At 32.2% G+C, this 20,335-nt stretch overlaps 1 protein-coding gene across 1 annotated transcript; it reads left to right on the forward strand.

The window, feature by feature from the left end:
- The first annotated feature begins 8,827 nt into the window (after window positions 1-8,827).
- LOC11435199 (protein DCL homolog, chloroplastic) lies at window positions 8,828-17,695 on the forward strand. Its single transcript, XM_003603000.4, has 3 exons — window positions 8,828-9,357; window positions 10,752-10,866; window positions 17,210-17,695. The coding sequence occupies exons 1-3, from the start codon at window positions 8,975-8,977 to the stop codon at window positions 17,384-17,386; spliced, it is 675 nt and encodes a 224-aa protein (XP_003603048.1). The 5' UTR covers window positions 8,828-8,974; the 3' UTR covers window positions 17,387-17,695.
- The last annotated feature ends 2,640 nt before the right edge of the window (window positions 17,696-20,335 follow it).

The following is a 20,335-nucleotide window of genomic DNA, read 5'->3' on the forward strand; positions in this document are numbered from 1 at the left end:
GTTTTCATCAAAAGAATAATATAGCTCAAAATATAATAATAATAATAATAATAATAAAACAAAAACAAAAATCAATATTGTAAATTACCCCTCTCAAGAAATATTGTAAATTAAAACATCAAAATATCAGCTCTCGTCACCTTTTTCAATTCAACATTCCTCCCATTCGTTACAAATCACCACCTTCTAAGAAAACCTAACTCAATTCTCATCTTCTATTCTCTTATTTTGCATGCCTACTCCTAAGAATCGTTCTCCTATAATTGAACTCATCTTTTGAGAATAGATAAGCTCAAAGTGTTGATCGATAAATGTATGTTGAATTTGTAGAGAAAAATAGGATTCAACGACATCATAAAAAAATTCACGAACAAAGAAACATGGGATTTAATATTTGGTTCGTATTATTCACCTTCTCCCTCATCTCTCTTTAACTTGTTTGTTTAACATTTTTCACTTTATTTGTTTTTAATGGTTTTATTCAATTATTATTGTGGGAATTAATTCAATATTTTCGTGGAGATTGTTGTTTCATCCATAATTTTGATCATTCAAATGCTCTCCATTGCTTATTTGAAAATAAATACAGGATCGAAGGAAATCATAGATTTTGTCAACTTGATCAGTGGCCCATTTAACAATTTTTTATAAGATCCTTTCAATAGTTTTTTTTCTCTCTCTTTCTCTTCTTCTTAATAACATAACGGAGGTTATATATTGTTCACTATCAATAACAAGAAGAATACAAGTAGGAACATGATAACCTTAGGATGAGCCATATCTCTATTCCAGTAGCCTTTGCTAGAACATGACATGCTACATTCACTTTCTCCTACCAAATTTTATCAAGGAGTTTGACAACCCAAAGAACCTAAGCCTTTTACACAATGAATTATAGAACCAAAATTAAACATATCTAAACATGAATTATTGAAATTATTAACCACATGTTTAAAATCGAGCTAAAATATAACATTTTCAAGTCTCAATCTCTTTCCTTAAAAAAAAAAAGTCTCAATTTCACCACTTAAATGATAGTTTGTAACCCGTGGCCTATGCACGACTAAGATATTGGGGATATTTTTTTTTTCCTAGTAGCTGGAGCTCACACATTTAAATGTGGAGAAGTAGGGTGTCCGGGGTTCGAACTCCGACCCCTGCATAAATTATGCAATGTCCCTGCCAATTGAGCTAAGCTCACGGGGACTTATATTTCCTCTATATATTTTTTTTATTGTGTTGATTATCATTGGATACTAGATATTTGTGTTTTTGTTTTCAATGCCCCCCACTAAATACAAATGAATTTTTCTATCATGTGCAAATTTGTACATGTTAAGAAGTTCAAAAGGGTATGTTTGCATTGAAACTTGTGCATTTAATATAAAAAATGTACTACCTCCGTCCCTAATTATAAGGCCCTTTTGAAAAAATAACGGGAATTAAGATAGTGGATATTTGTATTAAATATGTTTGTAATTACTATTGTTTTTACAATTTTATCCTTTAAGAAAGAGGGTTGACTTATGTTTTCAACATTATATCTATTGTTGATTGAAGAAAAAGATGTATAATAAATAGGGGCATGTATGTAAAGAAATAATTAATGTAGTTGGAAATAGAAAAGGGGTCTTATAAAAAGGGACAAAAAAAATTCTCAAAAGGGTCTTATAATTAGGGACGGAGGTAGTATCTTTTTAATAAATAATTGTTGATTTTCAATAAAAAATTTCTACTTTTAGTTGCTTTAAGATGTGCAATATTGCACATATTAGACAAACCCAATACAAATTTACACCAAGAAGGGATTTTATCTCATATACATTTTGTGAAGAATAAAATAAAAAAAATTATGAGACGAATTTTTGAATTATCGTCTAGATAAATTCATAAAAGAGATATTTTATATATGTATGAGTTGGGTTTCCAACTCCGAAAATTCCACTTATCCATCCTAAAATATGAATTTTTAACCACTAAACTATCAGAAGAAAAAATATATATTTCTGATAGCGATGAAAATGAAAAATAACATCCTACAGCACTCTAATTAGTATGCTAAGGATATTTTTTAATACACAATGATAGTGTTTGCAACAATTCATTTTCCGCTTAATATTTTAATGTTTATGAGTTGATGTATAATTTATAAATATTATTTCTTGTACGATATTTCCTTTGTTTTTTGGTTACATACGATACTTCCTTTGGTCATACATTTATTTTGAGTCATCTATGTCTTATTTATCTTATATAAAAGTAAACAAATACACTTTTGATTATCTTATTTAATGGTATTTTTTAGCATGATGTGAAATTATACTGTTTCAAAAAAAAATTGTTTCATTATTTTTTGGTTCAAATCATCTATATCACATTATTAAATGTAATTTTACATCATTAATAATATAACACGTTATAAAAAATTAGCTTTAATCTAATTTACGAGAAAAACTCCCAAAAATAGAGACAAAACTCAAATTTAGAGATAGAGAGACTAAAATGTTGTTTGATTATGAGTAAAAAAGTTTGGCAGTAGAACTAAAGGCGACGTCTCCGGTACGCGACCTTCATAATACGGTATATGAGTTGCTTTTCGGTTTGTTTACCTGCATGTGTAAGTTTTCTACAGTGTTCCAACCTATTGCAGAAGGTTAACATATGACATAAATTATTATTTGCAATTTAGGTACAGCCAAAATAACAAGGGCAATTTCGGTAATGCATATATCATAAAATAACAATATATCTGTCTCCAACTACCCCGATCTAGAACTATTCCCTCCCTTCTCTTGTGCATATGGTTTTTGTTCATAATAATTATTTGTGATAATTATTTGAAACATATTGCAATATTAATTTTGTACAATTTTTTTAATTGCTTGTTACCAATGACGTTAACATTTTATTTTATCTAATTTTGTTAAGTAATTGTGTCTTATTAATGTAATTTATTTTTTACACACTTATTTGAAGATATTATAAAAAGTAACAATGCAATTAAATGCCATTAAATTTTTATTTTAATTCCACTATTTTTATCGTTCATCACGAATAAAATTGTAAATGTCACACAACAATCTTATATTCTTAGACTCAATCTTATATGTTCTAGCATAAAATATTCTATACTATAAATAGATATATATATTTTGTCAAATATTGAAAAGTAAGTAGATATATATTTTGTCAAATATTGAAAAGTTTGAATAATGAAATTGAGAATAATTTCTTTTAAAATTATACATTCTCAAATGCAAAATATAGTTGATTTAAAATTTTATGATTGTTTCAGAATGATTTTGGCATTAATATTCTTCTATATATTTCTTTTAATCCATTGATCAAATCCTTTAATTAATAGCATAAAGATTCCAAATTTTATAGACGAAAAACCTTCTGCGACATATATAACTCTCAAACTTTCTCTAATCTTTATTAAATATAAATTTAAAGGGTCGAAATAATATTTTAGTTTAAAATGAGTATAGTGAATTGTATATTATATATGTCATTTATAATTAGGGGTGGTAAAACGGATCTGACACGCCGACCCGCCAACTCGCAAGCCCGCCACTAAACGGGACGGGGTGAGATTTTGGACTCGATCACAAAATTTGACTCGCCTCGTTTTTAGCGGGCTTAAACGGGGTTGGTCGGCCGCTTTGTCATCCCTATTTATATTAAATTAATCTAAAATTGACATATTTCTCTTTAATATATATTGCTAGTTTAACTATCATTTTTCATCAAGTGGATAAAATATCATTATTCAACAAGCGAGAAAAATTCTACATGTCAATTAATTATATTGCATAAATAAATAATATATTTATTTGTTCTATAACTCTAGATATAAAATTATTGTAGAGATTTATATTGAGGATATTAATTATATTCTTTTTCCTTCAAAAAATTATTCTTTTCTCATAAATTATTATACGCTTATCCTTTTATATTATTGTAAACTTATTTTATAAAAGCAATATGTCAAAATCTCAAAATTCTTTAAAACTCCATTGAGAAAAAATTATTTTTACCATTATTCTAAAAAATGGTATATTTAATTTTACCATTTTCACTATATTTTTATATTATTGATATTTTTACTTGTGGAAGTTTATGACTATATTTTCACATATCCTCAATAATAGTAAAATATAAGTCTTGTGTGTTAAGAATTAAAAGTTCAGATGTGAATCAAATGTAGTCAATCTGATCGTTGAATATGGCCTAATTAGACTAAGAATGAAGTAGGAACTCGAATTTTGACGATCAAAATCTTAGGTATAAGTCAATCCAAATAACTATCCCTTCAGAAACCTAGTCAACAAGGAAAGACATTCCTTTGACGACCAAAATTATCGTAGATTTATACCGAGGATTGACTTCCAAAAATCTAGTTTGTCGGATTGATTTATACCGAAGATTTCAATTACCACAAATTCAGTTCCTATTTCGTTCTTATCCAATTAGGTAATATTCAAAGGTTGCATTGATTATATTTGGGGGTAATAATAATGAAACATTTTAACATGTTACTATTTTGACTAACAATCAAGGACTATTTTGAAATTTTGATACATTGAGGAACTATTTTGACTACTCATTACACATTCAGGGACCAAAGTGACTATTACCCCTTATATTTGACACCGTTAGCCGGTTGGGTCTATTTTGGTGGTCGGGGGAATGTCATTCCATGTTGATTATGTTTTTGAAGGGATTGTTTTGCTGATTGACTTATAACAAAGATTTTGATTGCCAAAATTACAGTTCTTATTTCGTTCTCATTCTAATTAGGTCATATTCAAAGGTTGGATTGATAATATTTAATACCATTAGTCGGTTTGGTCCATTTTGGTCGTCAGAGGTATGTCCTTCCGTGTTGACTAGGTTTGTGAAGGGACAATTTGTTGGATTAACTTATACTAAAGATCCAAATCTCCAAAATTCTAGTTCATACTTCGTTCTTAGTCCAATTAATCCATACTCAACAATCCGATTAATAATATTAGATATTGTTAGTCAATTAGGTCATTGGAGGAATGTCATTCCATGCTGACTAGGATTCTGAAGTGGTAGTTTGCCTAATCGATTTATACTGAAGATTCCAATCGTCGAAATTAAAGTTCCTATTTCCCTTTTAGTCCAATTAAGTCATGTTCAAAGATTTGGTTGATTATTTTTTATACTATTAATCAGTTGAATTTCCTCTATCAAAATCTTTCGAATATGCCAAATTGACAAATTATCCCATAAAAAAACAATGTCAACATAAAAAGTCATTTCTTTGTTCACTTAAATATATATTTTTTAAGTTTTAAGCGTTTATAATTCATATTTCTTAGTTTTTTTAGAATTTTTTAAAAAATATTATGGGTGAAATTTTTATAATATTTTAAATATCTTTGTAATAATTCAAAAAAATATATGAAAAGCACACCTGAGTTGATTGAAAAATTGAAATAAAATGTTTGGAGATCAATTTAGGTCCTTCACTTGAACTTGTCAGCAGAATCTGCTGACACGTCAAGCTGACTATACTATTTTCCTTTTTTTTCTTTTTTAATTATTACCATATATAATTTTTATTAATATTTATTTAAGAAAAAAACAATAAAACCAACAAATTAAAAAAACGCAGAACACATTTATTTTCTCTTGTCCTTTTTCTACTGTTCTTCTTCTTCATACGTTCTTCTTCTTCTTCCTCTTATATTCAAATTTAAATTTGATTTTTGTTTCGTTTCATTCATTTAATCTCGTTTTTGTTTGTGATTTAGGGTTAACTGCATATTCAATTTAACCCTAGAAGATTCGCGTTTCCTTCTGCATATGTGATTTAGGGAAAAATCAAATTCGAACAGTTTCGTTCGCGTTTTTGGGTTTAGAGGTTTAGAACAAGAACATATTGGAAGGGAACCATATTCGATTTCCTTTTCCAGATTCAATTTCATATGTTTGGAGGCTAAGAAAATGAAAAACAAGAGAAAAACAATGAGTGTTGTTGTTGTTTTGTTGGTGTTGACCCTTTTCTAATTTTCCCCCCTTTCTCTCATCAATCTTTATCTATCTCATTCAGTTTGATGTGTTGTTGTTGCTTTGCTGATGTTGTTGTTGTTGTGTTCTTCCTTCAATTTCCCCCTCGATTCTGCATCCTATTTCAGGGTTCTAATTTTGTTATTGTTATTGTTGATGCTGCTCCAATTTTGTTGTTGTTGTTCCAATTTCATTGCTGCTTTTGGAAGGGATTTTGTTGTTGCAGAAGGAGGTTTGTTGTGTTGCTGAATCTATTTTTGTTTTGTGGGGTTTATAAGTTTATGAGCCGAGGGTATGAAGATGTTTTTTCTGATTTCTACTTTGTTAAATTTCTGGATTTTGGTGTTTGAGGTTGAAGGAAAGAGGGATGAACATGATGAAGAACATGAACATGGATGAAGAAATGATGAACAAACCATTCATTTAAGTTTTTTTTTTTATATAATTTATTTATTTTTAAATTAATGTTATCTATAAAAAAAAAAAGCCACTTGGAATTAGTTAATTCGAAAAATAATGAAAATAGTTCAATCAGCATGCCACATCGACATATTTTACTGATGTGGTTAAATGCGAGACCAAAAGTGGAAGAATATGATATTACAAGGATTTAATCTAATTTTTTTTACAGGAACTAAAACAGGAATTCGCTAATATTACATGGACAAAAAACGGTATTAACTCTAAAATGAAAGGCAATCAAAATATTTCTTCATAAACTAAGGTACCGTTTGGCAAGACTTTTTTACAGTCTAAAAGCTATTTTAAAACAAAGTTAAAATAAAGGTCTTTAAGAAAGAAGTTAAAGTTGTTTGGTTTCTTATTTTTTTTAGTTTTAAAGCTATTTTTAAGTTAAAAGTTGTTTGGCAAAATATTGTACAAACCTTTGAATTTATTATTTTTTTGATGGTGTCCGGGGTTCGAACTCCGGTCCTTGCATATATTTATTCATTGTCCCTATCAACTGATGTAAACTCACGAGGACAAAACTTTGAATTTATTATGAATTAACATAATAAATAAAAAAATGTTTAAAATATTTTTTGAAGGAAAAAAATGTTTAAAATATAAAAGATATTTTTTTACAAATATTATATTTAAGAAATGACGTTTATTTTGTGTAACATGAATACAAATTCGTATCATCATATAAAGAACTTTGTTAAATTTTTGAATAGGATAAATAATTTTAGGAGGCTCAAAAAATAACATAAATAATATCAAAATAGTTGGTTTTTTCTTTTCCAATTATACTCTATAGAAAATTTCGTTATAAGTATACATATTTTTGGTGTCATTCAAAAAGATAATAATTTATATTATATGATATTATATTTGTTACATTGTTGGTGTCATTGAAAAAGATATGTTTAATTTTTTTTTTTAATAAGAAAAAGATATGCATAGTTTTTTAAAATATAAAGGTGCAATATATATATAAGTATAATTTTTTTAGGCATCTATACTTGTACTTTTAATTGAAATCAAAATTTTATAAAAATAATTATATGCATTATGCAACGCTAAAAATAAATTATACGCATCAGCGTAACAAAAAAACAGATAGACAAATATAAAATATTATTCTCTAAAAAAAAAAAGACATAAAGTATTACTCTAAACGCTAATGTGTGTGTGTATATTTGCGAGGTTGAAGAAATGAATAGAAATATATGTGAGGTTGTGATAATTAAACGATATTAAAATTAAATATATAAGTGATAAATAAATAATAAAATTCCTTAAAAAAATAATAAAATTAAACGGACACTCCTTCAAAAAAAATTAAATGTACCAGTTCAAAAAATTAAAATAAAATAAAATGGAAGAAAAAAGAAAATTGAAATATAACATTAAAGAATAAAAGAAAAGATTGCTGGCGTGAGTTGAAGAGAGGTGCTTGTGAAATAAATTGCCGAAAAATAATTTTTTGAAGTAGCATTCAACAACTTTTGGTCAAAGCTCATTCCATTCAATTTTATGCATTCTAAAAAAAGCATTTTTTTATAAGGTACTTTATTGATATTGTGTGTGGCCTAACTTCTCCTTAAAAATATAGAGAAGCTGAAAAAACGTCGTGCAAAACGGTACATAAATGAATATTCAACGGTGGAAAATTAAATCTACCGATTAAAAGAAGGAGGAGTGTTATTTGAACAACCATTTGGTTGACAACTTTTGGGACAATCATAATTTACAAAGAAAAAGTTGATATTTGCACGAAAACCAAAACAATAGACAAATAAAGTAAAAAGTAATATGAGTATGAGAGAGAAAGTTGTCACAAAAGCTATCATAAATGGATGTTCAAATATCATTTCTCTAAAAGAAGTTTGAACAAATCGTTCGAAAAAAGAAAAAAAAGAAGTTTGGACAATGGTGGGTCCGGTTCATTAAATATTCAGGTGGGACCGATTTATTTTTCCCAAAACACCCTTTACGTTAGTAAAAATAAACTACTATTCTTTTTTTCAAATTTATTTTTAGAATAAAAATAGTAATTTTTTGAAACATTAAATCTCCACCATCCTTCAAGCACATCCAATGGCTCCAATGAGAAGAAAAGAAAAAATGCATCAAATACCATACATGTTCCATTGAGGTCGCGTACTGGAGATGCCGCCAAACTAAAATGATATAAAAGTTTGATTTCCATTTTGAAAAAAAAAAAAAAAAAAACTGACATGCTAATATTTGGCATTAAAAAGAAAAAAAAAATGCAAAAATAAGGCAAGTAGGGTAGCCAGGTGGCTAGTTTATCTTGTTGGTAATGTTTGCAAAGATCGCGAGGGAACACTCTCCACCTCGCAACAATAGTTTGATAACAATAATAACCGAGAAAGCGAGTGTTTGAGAAACCAAGTAAAAAGAACCAAAACAATGTTCAACAAATAATAATTGAGTTAGAACTTAGTTGCAAAATACTCAAGACATGGCTTCTTCACTATCCAACACAAAAACACTACTTCATACTCATTCCTTCAAAAACTCTTTATCTTTTCGTTCTTCTCGTTTGATTCTATCCATTCCTTTCTACTCCAAAAACAAACCACAGTTGCTTCATTCTCGTTTCTCTTCTTCCCTCAAAGTAGCTTCTTCTTCTTCTTCTGAAGCTCAAAACAATTTGCAAGGGAAACCGGTTCTTTCACAAGGTAAAGGAGGAATTGTGGAGGAACAGAGCAGCTATTCCTATCAACAAGAGGAGGAAGAAGATAGTACTGATGAAGAGGATAAGTGGGTTGATTGGGAAGATCAGATTTTGGAAGATACTGTTCCTTTGGTTGGTTTTGTCAGAACCATTCTTCATTCTGGACAGTAAGTTCTAAACTAACCCTCAATTATATGGATAATTTTATTTCTTTTACTTAATTTTATTATCATGGATTTAGTTACTTCAACTAGTTGTAATGATTTGATGTTGCATTTATTCAGAAGGATTTTGATACTTCAACTGGTGTTGATTTGATGTTGAATGGTATCCTATTTATTGAGAAAGATTTTGGTGGATTAATGAATGCATTTTTTTTTTTTATAATTCTTTATTTCAACTCCAACGTGTATGTTTGATTCTAAGTTGACAAAATTGATCTTGAGTGAATTGATTTTGGCTACAAGTAAGTTGAAGGTAAAGTGATTTATGTCAGGATATATTTATGTAAAAGTGAGTTGAACAATAAATTTGAGTGTTAAAATCAATTCTAGAATCAAAAGCTCCGAATCATATTCAATGTTTATCACATACCAGCTCTAACATATGAGTGTATCTACCTCAAAACATGACGCTAATCACTTAAATCACCACTAAATTTGAGGGCAGTAAAAATGTCGACAAGCACTCAAATTCCATGTTGCTTCCTTCGTGACATATGATTTTGATTTCAGAACTTTATATTGAGAAAGAATGATAGAAGTATAACAATATTCAAGATAAATATACAAGACATGGTATCTAAGAAAGTTGGGAGTATCATTTAGTTAGGGGTTGTTAAATTTCATTCATAAATTTAAACTCTTTGTGACCTCTTGTATCTAAAACAGGATGTTTAAACCTATTGACCCCATAACTGCATAGTGCATACAGAGAGTTCAATACATAAAAATACTGCTACATAAAATGTTAAAGAGTCCCACATTGGATGAGAGATGGCCTGAAGATATATTTATAACTCGGGGCAATCCTCACAAGCCAGTTTTGTGGGGTTGTGTTAGACCCGACCTCAATTTCTAAGAGAAAATAAAAGCAAGAAGAGAGAGTACTTATCTGATGCTTGAAATGGCCTCTTCTTGGTGAACATGACTGACATTGTGTTATGTGCCAGATGAGTCAGTTTCTTTTGGCGCAAAACCCGTATTTGGGCTTGAAGTACTTTGCCATTTTCAATATTGCACAGGTTGTATGCAATACCTGGGCAATATAAAATGGCTGCGGCAAGAGAAGGATTTTATTGGTCCAAACCCCACTGCAATGGGCACTGGGCAAGTAAGGCAATCCGTTGTCCATGGTTTATGTTTGCAATAATTAATGCAGTGAAGATGGGAAAGAAGAGACCAAACTCAACATAACTTACTAGTTATCAGTCTCTGTATGCAAAAAATATTTAGTACTTGTGAAGAAAATAACCTTGTTAATTATTTTCATGGACGCACATGTTCTGTTTTCATTTATCTTGGAATATTTTATAATACCTTGTTGTGATTTAATGCACTAGATATGAAAATGGAGATAGACTAAGCCCAGAGCACGAGAAAACCATTGTTGAGAAGCTGCTTCCATTTCACCCTGAATCTCAGAAAAAGATTGGATGTGGAATCGATTATATCACGGTATATCTCTCTCTTTCACTCACAAATAGCATGTGCATTAATCAATTGACAAAAGGCTTTTCTTTATATTACCTGTTTTTAGTACAATAAAAATAATATTTTTGGGTTTAGCAATCTATCGGATTAAGCACGGCATCAGTTGCCTGCTGAAAGGATTTTACCCTTGATCTAATATTGATTTGAAAATGCTTTGCTGTATGGTCTTTCCAATAAATGATAGGATTTGCCTTCGAAAGTGTGGGGTGCAAATAACTGGTTAAAGTGCAAATTGTTAGCTATTGGCAAGGAAACCAAAAGAGTTAGTTTTTATTAAATCATAGAGTGCTATCTGATTGCTATCAGTCTGGCCATCAAATTCGGGATGATAGGTTGCACTCATGTGTAATGTCACCTCTTTGCAACCCAACAGACTCCTTCCAAAAGTTACTCATAAATATACTCATTATTGACACGGGGACATGGGACACCAATCATACACGTTATTTTCCTAGAAAAGGTCTTTCTGACCTGTATGCAGATAGCAAGTTTTTGATGGATATGAAATAAGTGTACTTGTTACGTGCTTTTTCAAAAAAAAAAGTGTACTTGTTACGTCTATCTACACGACCACTAAGATGGTGTCCTAACCTTTCGAACGCTACAGCCTGTTGGCGTGAAACCCTTCCCACCGGCATTGGGAATGAGAATAAGCTGAGATAAAATAACCGGGGAAGAGGCACCATAGTTGCTCCACTAGAAAATGTGGCAAGATGCCACAAAAATAAATAATTCACCTTTCATTCCAACCTAGTAAAAGGATTGTGCAAATTTCTGATAAGTGTGACTGAATCCTGAGGGCTCCTCGGTCCAAGTTGGATGAAACTCCTAGAGGAGCCATGGTACCCACTGGGATTTGGCGAACTACAACCGTTAGATTAGCACTGGTAGCCATGGTATCTTAGATTATCTATTTAGACTAGTTTTCATATTTCTTATTCATTATCATTATTTGTTTCGCTATATAATAATGGTTTGGAATCTTGTATTAGTGTAGATACAAGTTAGTGCTTAACGATTTTGCATCAAATCATAATCATAATTCAAAGTTTTATTCTTTCTTTTCCCTGTTAGCTAAAACCTTATAACATCAAAATGGCATTAGATTAGCACCACCCTTTGTGACCCATCTTGTCACTATTGTGCTGCCGAGCTTTCCAAAGTTTTAAGCCAAACAAAATTTGAAATTATTTTTTTCTCATTAGTTGTACGCACATTTCAGCCATCTGAAATTTTGTTTGTTTGTGTTTTGAAGCCTAATGTTTCTAGCGTGTTTAGATTTTCTCGTATCCCATGCCATCTTTTTAGTGTGTTCAGAATCACTACGTTGTGTCATCTATCTAGCATGTATAGAATCTCTTCTTTGTCGTATCATCTTCCACTGTGTTTGAGATCTCTCAGTTTTGGTTTTGCATTTTTGCACTATTTTTGTCTCAAGTGCAGTTTGGCACCAGTTTTGTCTTGTTTGTCATTTGGCACCATTTTTCTTATATCCGAATTGTGGTCTGGCTCCAACTTTTGCTTAACAGAAATTTGGTCTCGACTCTTGTTCTAGATATGATATGGCCTTCCCAATCTTCACTATCAAATACATGATTTGGTTATATTTCTCTTTCAAATGACACGTTGGTAACAAGCTTAAATGTAACAAGCTTTAGCTCGATGGAGAGTATTTGAAAATATAAAAATATCTTTCAATATCATTATATTATGTTAGTATTTAGATTAACTCATGATTAATTTTGTATTTTAGAGTATCCTTAAATTATATCTTAAGATTAATTTCCATATTTTGTTGTTATTATCAAGATTAGTTTCTCTGTTTAACTAGGATTTGGAGTGTTGTATATAATTAAGGTTTAGTGCTTGAACTTTTTGTATGAAAACATAATCATCAAATCATATCAATTGATATTCATAATTCAAAGTCTCTATGCTTTCTTTTCCCTCCTTATCTAAAACCCTATAGCTTTAACAACATTAATCCACCATTGTAAAATGTAGTATAACCTATTCTGCTACAAATTATGTTGGACATGAGTATTAGGATCCTTAGATCCTCGATGATCCTTTTCAAATCTAGGTCTACCTTGACTTCCTCCACTATATGAGAATAATCTGGCCAATAAGGTTTAGGAATATCCCACAGGTTGACCTATTTGGCATCCTTCAAAAACAAAGAATCAACCATCTTATTAGAATTGCCAACCTGGTACGCAATGTCATACTCGCCCATTAACTTACAAACCAGTTTCTCTGATTTGGTGTAGTAAACCTCTTTCGGTTCCCATCTCTCCCATGAGGACGGGACTCTCCCAAGGATCATTCTTCCGTTTCACCGTAAGGTGATCTGTAGAGTGGCTTCAATTGACAATTCAATGAAGGTAAAATGGCAATTAGGTACCCGTGGGCTGCGGCAGTCCTTCAAAGTTTAAGTAGAAATTCGAGACTTTGCTGAGGCACTGACTCATAAAATGTGAATAATTTCTCAAGCATGTATGACTGCCAGTGCTGTATTGCTTTTACTAAGGGAATCAACTCCTTCTCATGCATGATGCACCTACTTGGAGAAGGAGGATGGAAGTGAGGTAACACTTTGCTGAAAAATGCTATTGGCTGCCTACCCTGCGCAAGAACTCCAATGACTGGGCCTAAACCTTAACCCGTGCATCACACTCGTTGGAGAATGGTTGTGAGAAATTTAGCATAGCCAACACCGGAGATGTAGCGATAGCTTGCTATAACACCTAAAATGCCGTTTCTGCTACCCCAGTGTACTCAAAAGCGTGTTTCTTCGACAATCATGTCATAGGCTTTGCAGTTTTGTAATAATCATGTACAAACCGCTGATTTTAGCATGTCAAGACCAATAATCCACCATAAGTCTTTTACTGTTCTTGGAACTAGCCAGCTCAGATTGGAGTTCACTTTACATGGGTCCATAGTAACCCTGCCTTGTATATGATGTGACTGAGAGTCCAGGACAGTCACTCTGCCTCTTCCTGAACCTGCACTTTTACAGATTGTAGCAGCATTTTTTTTCGCAAGGTGGACAAAACTTGCGTCAAGCGAGCCTCGCATGTTCTACCACACACGAAGATGTTGAAGAAAAACACTAGCACAGATTTCCATAGAGAGGGATGCAGGACAACATTCACAGCACATTGAAATGTGGCTGGTATATTGGTCAATCTGAATGGTATAACCAAAAATTTGTAATACTCATGTTGAGGTCGGAATCTTGTTTTGGGAGTTTCCTTCTCATGCATCCATATTTGATGGTAACTTGCCCACAAGTCAATTTTGAACAACTAATCTGTCCCATGTAATTTATCCACTGCATTCTTCTATAACAGGGATCACATACTTACCTGGAATTGTCACCTTATTTAGTATGCAATAGTCCATACAACACCACCAATTTCCATCTGTCCTTTTCACCAAAATCACTTTGTACTGAGCTATACGATCCCTGTGACCAACATCTCAGCTAAAGCCTCTCACTCTCACCTTTCTGCCGATGCAAGTAGTATGGCCTGACATTTGCTGGTTCAGAACTATTTCCTCCAGCATTCGATGCCACTCCTTCCTTGTACCTACGTACCACTAATAAACTACAAAATAGAGGCATATCAATCAATTTCAAGAGGTCTTGCTACTAAAGGTGAAGATTAGCCATATCCCCATGTAGTAACACCAGTCACCAAGTTCCCACTGTAGGTGAAGGACATATTGGCGGTGGCCATGGCCGGATTAGTCACCACCACATCAAAATATGAAATTTAATACTGTCTTGCCAACTGCAACTCCAGATTCAAGCAACAAATGGATTCCTCCTCCTTGAGTCCATCACCCCAATGCACTCGGTATGATGGTGTATTAAGTGGTAACAGGTAAACCAAATCCACTGGCAATAAAATTATGGATTCCTTGGCTTTCTATCAAAACCAGGACTGTTTTTAATAATCCCTTGACCTTCATGGTTTGCGGCCAGGATTTTCCTCATGTTGAACAGAGTGCTCCACCAAATGGCACTCTCTTTGTGTGAACTCCTCCCGTTGACAATGGAGTCGTCCATACACGTGAAATCGCTCTCCTCACCTCCGTGTTCATTGATTGTGAGATCATCACTCAAACACATTTCAAGACTCTTGTCTCTGGCTGAAAAGGCCTCCACGACAGAAGCAATGACCGTCTTTCTACTTAAGGAACCTATGATGGGGAACTTTCAGGCCCCCCGTTGCGAGCTTCTGGTGGCTCAAATGTATTAGTTTTGGACTCCTTGGACAAGGTGGATCCCGTGCTAAACTTTAAGAATATAACCTATTTGGATAGTTTTCCCACTTCTTGATTGGATAATCCTTTGTAATTGCAAAATACACTTTGTATGTTGCTAAGGTTTGTAATGTATGAACCCTCTGCAATAGATAGGTTTTCTCAGGATCTTCATCTTGAAATTGCCTTCATTTTGCCTTCTCTAGCAGTTTGATTCATTTGATGTTCCAAATTCAACTACTTTGCTCGACCTTCTTCTCATTCCATGATAGTTAGGAATTGACATGATAAATGCATTATGAGTTATGGTAATACAAAGTCTTTTGAATGATTATCACATCACTGTTTCCCACGGAGAATGTATCCCTACAACTGAGTAATTCAACTAACCAATAAGAGTAATCCTAAATCGCCATCTAACGGCTACATATTTCGTAATAAGAGCCAGCATATTCTTTCTTCCTTCTACTCTTTTCCCCTGCTCGTAACACCTCAGTTAGGCCTACGCTATTAGGCACTTCATTGACACTTCTAGAGTTCTAGTTATACTTATTCAAATGGTAATGCTGTAATAATGAGGTAAATGGATGCATTATGACTCATGCAAACATTTAACACATCGATCTTCTCCTCTAATTTTAGAAGTGTTTTTGTGTTAACTTTATGCCAATTGTATCTTTTCTTTTCCCAGTAATGTCTTGTTCTATATTTTGTAAAAATTTATATCCGTATCTCATGTTGTATCCATGCTTTCTAACTCAAATTTGCAGCTGGCCAAATCAGTTTTTGGCCATGGTGTTCCCTTATTTAAGGCAGTGTCTTACCCATTTTGCTTTCTGTTGAGAAATGACTCAAAATTGTGATGCTGTGAAAGATGAAAATCGTGGCGCGATTTTCAGAGGCATGGCGCGATTTTGCTGGCAAAATGGATGGTTTCTGCTGAAGCAAATCGTGGCGCGATTTTGTGCAGCGTGACACGATTTCTGGATAAGGTCGTTGTACCTTGGATCGTACACAATAAACCGTGGCGCGATTTTGGCTGGCGCGGCACGATTTTGACAGATCTGTCACACTATTTAAGCACTCTATGATCCATTTGTTAAAGAGCTTGGTGAATCTCATGGAAACCAAATGAGAGAACTTTTAGGGTATGTAGATACTAAAGGTTGAGGGTCTTTGGGTGAGGTTCAAAGCTTCATGATGTGAATCTTGGAGAACCAAAAGAGGGGGCTCTTGGGAAAAGGGTTGGTGCCTTTTGGGGAAGATTCATAGGGATGGGAAACACATGAGTGGAGAGTCATTTGTGAGCAACTTGGGTGAGTCTTGTGAAACCAAAAGAGAAGATCCTTAGGAAATCAAAGACTAAGAGGGTTGGTTCTCTTTTGGGGGTTAGATTCTAGAGTTGAGAAACAATTGTAAACACCTTGGGAGAGTGAAAATTCAATGAGTGTCTTGTTCATTGGTGAGATTGAGAAAATGGGTAGAAATTAGGTTTGTTCTTTGTGAGCTTGTTGAAGCTAATTTCTTGTAACCCATTTGTATCTCTTTGTAATAACTCATTGATAGTGGATTGGAGAGATCAATCTTTCCTCCAGAGTAGGTCATTGTTGGACCGAATTGGATGAACATTTTTTGGTGTTGTTATCTTTTCTTTACTCTCTTTATCTTGTTTATCCTTTGGTTAGATTGTGGTTTTGCTATGCACTTGGTTTATAGATTAGGTCTATATTGTTGTTGTTGTTTGTGGTTATTTACATTTGGTTATTGGTTGCCATTGATATTTGCTCCACGAATCTAAATTTCATTGATGTGATGTTTGGAATTTGAGATCGAATTCACAACACTTTCTAATCTTGAGTAGTCCAACTGTTCACTTCTGCTCTGTAACTTTCTTGCGTGTGTATAATGAAATATGCATTACTGCACTTCTGAGCTCGTTAAAATTCTACCTGTTCTGGTTTTTCTTCGGGGTAATTATAAGATTTTCTAATGTTTATGTGTTGATGAAGAGATTTCTCTTTTCCTGCTGCAGGTTGGCTATCATCCCAACTTTGACCGCTCTAGATGTATGTTCATAGTGCGACAAGATGGAGAGCTGGTCGACTTTTCATATTGGAAATGCATAAAGGGCTTGATCAGAAAGAATTATCCATTATATGCAGACAGTTTCATTCTCAGGCACTTCAGGAATCGGAGTCGTAATTTGTGAAGTTAATATCTTCTGCTTGTTGTAACATTTTATGTTAGAATTAGCTTCCTTTTATTAACATTATTTTCACCCCTTCCATTTTTCTTGTACTATTATTGTTGATAGCTAGCAGACTATTTTAAAGGTTGAAAATAAATAATATAGAAATTTATGGAATTCAGAAGAGTGGTTAGCATTTAACAACTCATTGATTGGCGATATCTTTTCAGTGATTTAAAATTATGGGAACGGGGATTATGCATACAGACCTTGATGACAGTGTTCCTTTCAGTTAATTTCAAGAAATCAAAGTTTAGTTTATTTGTAATATACCATTGCCGTTATGTTGTTCAGGAAGAGATGTTATCTTATTTTGATTCTAAAGCATTCTATAAACTTCAATGATGATTTGTGTAGTATTACCTCCGTCCCTAATTATAAGGTTCTTTTGAGATTTTTTTTTGTCCCTTTTTATAAGACCCCTTTGCTATTTTCAACTACATTAATTATTTCTTTACATACATGCTCCTATTTATTATACATCTTTTTCTTCAATCAGCAATAAATAACATGTTGAAAACATAAACCAACTCTCTCTCTTAAATAATAAAATTGTAAAAACAATAGTAATTACAAACATATTTAATACAAATATCCACTATCTTTTTTTTTAAGGGAAAAATATCTACTATCTTAATTCCCGTTATTTTTTCAAAAGGACCTTATAATTAAAGACGGATGTAATATTATTAATTTTTACAAGTGTCCTACAATGGATAGTTGCTTGTAGGGAGAATTAAATGTGTTCGGATTTTGAGTTAACAGTGGTCGAATCATTAAACATCAATACCAATTTGATCGTTGTCATACACAGTCAAAATAATTAAAATTTGAAAATATAGTACTACCTTCGTCCCTAATTATAAGACCTTTTTGAAAAAATAACGGGAATTAAGATAGTAGATATTTGTATTAAATATGTTTGTAATTATTACTGTTTTTACAATTTTATCCTTTAAGAAGGAGGGTTGACTTATGTTTTCAATATTCTATTTATTGCTGATTGAAGAAAAAAATGTATAATAAATAGGGGCATGTATGTAAAGAAATAATTAATGTAGTTGGAAATAAAAAAGGGGTCTTATAAAAAGGGACAAAAAAAATTCTCAAAAGGGTCTTATAATTAGGGACGGATGTAATACTTTTTTTGACAAATGAAAATATAGTACTTGGTCATTTCTCAAGGACATTTGATTTGATAATCACAAAATATGACCAAGGACATTTGATTCGATAATCACAAAAATTAAGAACTTGTGAATAAGAAATTAAAATGGGGTTTGGTTCATAAAAACAGTTTATTATCAAACGGGGAAATCAATTTGACAAGATGGTTTGTCAATTTAGGTGGGTTAGTTTAACTTCTTCAAAAAAAATAAAATTGACAAGGTGGTTGCTTCCCCTCAGACCGTTCAACCTCTAAAATAAGCTCATCAGAAGTTGGGTTCTGATCCAAAAACAATGATCGGGTTGCAACTTTTGATAGACTTTGTGCAATAGAAAGTTACGATATGATAAATTTAAGTGACTTTTGAGCAAGGCCGGAGACTTATCAACCAATCCACTAGCAAAAGGAAAAGTCTATTTGAGTTTATCATATGCTTGAGGATTATTTGTTTCTATGATCTGAAGAGCATGTTTGATTACAAAACTTACATACAAGTTAAGCATCAATTAAATAGGCTGAATTTCTGTATTTTGTAATGTCGTTATCATCCTGTCCTTTTCAAAACAGGAGTTATTACTTATTATCCTCTCAACATGGATGTGCTTTGAGCTTTATTTCCTTTTTTTGGGGATTCTTTAGGATAAACTATGCCAAAATTAGTAAAATGGAGGTGTCAGTTTCTCATTTATCCCTAGCTCTAGATTTATTCGAAATTAAAATACAACGGATAATAGTAGTACTTGATGATTTTTTTTTTGAAAGAAGTAGGACTTGATGATGTGAACCCAACCTAATGCCATCAATCAGTGCCCGCAATTTGTCAAAGAGGGTGCATTGCAAAAAATTCAAAGAAGTCATTTGGACCAATCAAGAGCCTGCATGACCGTACATTGTGGTTAAAAGTTAGTAAAAGGAAAATAATGTAAGTTCAGCCAAGTGTTTGGTGATTCCATTTTTGTGACATTTGGCCATTTCTAACTGAAATAGATAGATCCTTTTTATTACTTTTTTTTCAACTAAGATAATATTATTGGTACATTTACACTGTTTGCTATGGCGTTGGAACATGTAAAAGTACGGTGGAAAATCACGTTTGGGTAGAAGATATGATTTTCAGCTTCTGCCTTTTCACGGTGAAAGTGCATTGGAAAGTGGTATTGGACTTCCAAACTTGTTTCCAAATACACACTTAGCCCCTGTTTGGTTCTGCGGTAAGATGTCTCAAACGTGCGTTTTTCACTACATACGGGATTTCATAGCATTTGAAGGATGTTTGTCAAGAAGTTGAAAACGCGATTCTTCCTTTCAAAATCGATTCCAGTTGAAGCTACCATGTGTAGCTTTTGCGTCTGGCTATAATCAATTTTATGGAAGTCACAAGATATTTTACAGCTCTACCCTTTTCATCCTGCACTTATTTCTTTCTGTTATGTGCTTCAGTGTCATTGTCTAGAGGTTAGTAGTGATAAAACTAAATGGCTATGAAGTCCCATCATTATGTTGAGTCGGTTGCCTTTAGATTTTTTTTTCCTTTCTTTATATTATTACCTTTTACTTAATCAACATATTTATGTTTTACTTACTACCCAATCAACGTATTTGACAGTATTTTATTAATCAATTAACATAAAAAATAATAATTAAAGATGATGTAGCAAGAAAAATGTCCCAAATGTATCAATCCACTATATTAACCAAAATAAAAGAAAAACTAATTAAATGATTGAGAAAAAAATTACCAA

Source organism: Medicago truncatula, chromosome 3, assembly GCF_003473485.1.
Source record: "Medicago truncatula cultivar Jemalong A17 chromosome 3, MtrunA17r5.0-ANR, whole genome shotgun sequence".
Taxonomy (NCBI): domain Eukaryota; kingdom Viridiplantae; phylum Streptophyta; class Magnoliopsida; order Fabales; family Fabaceae; genus Medicago; species Medicago truncatula.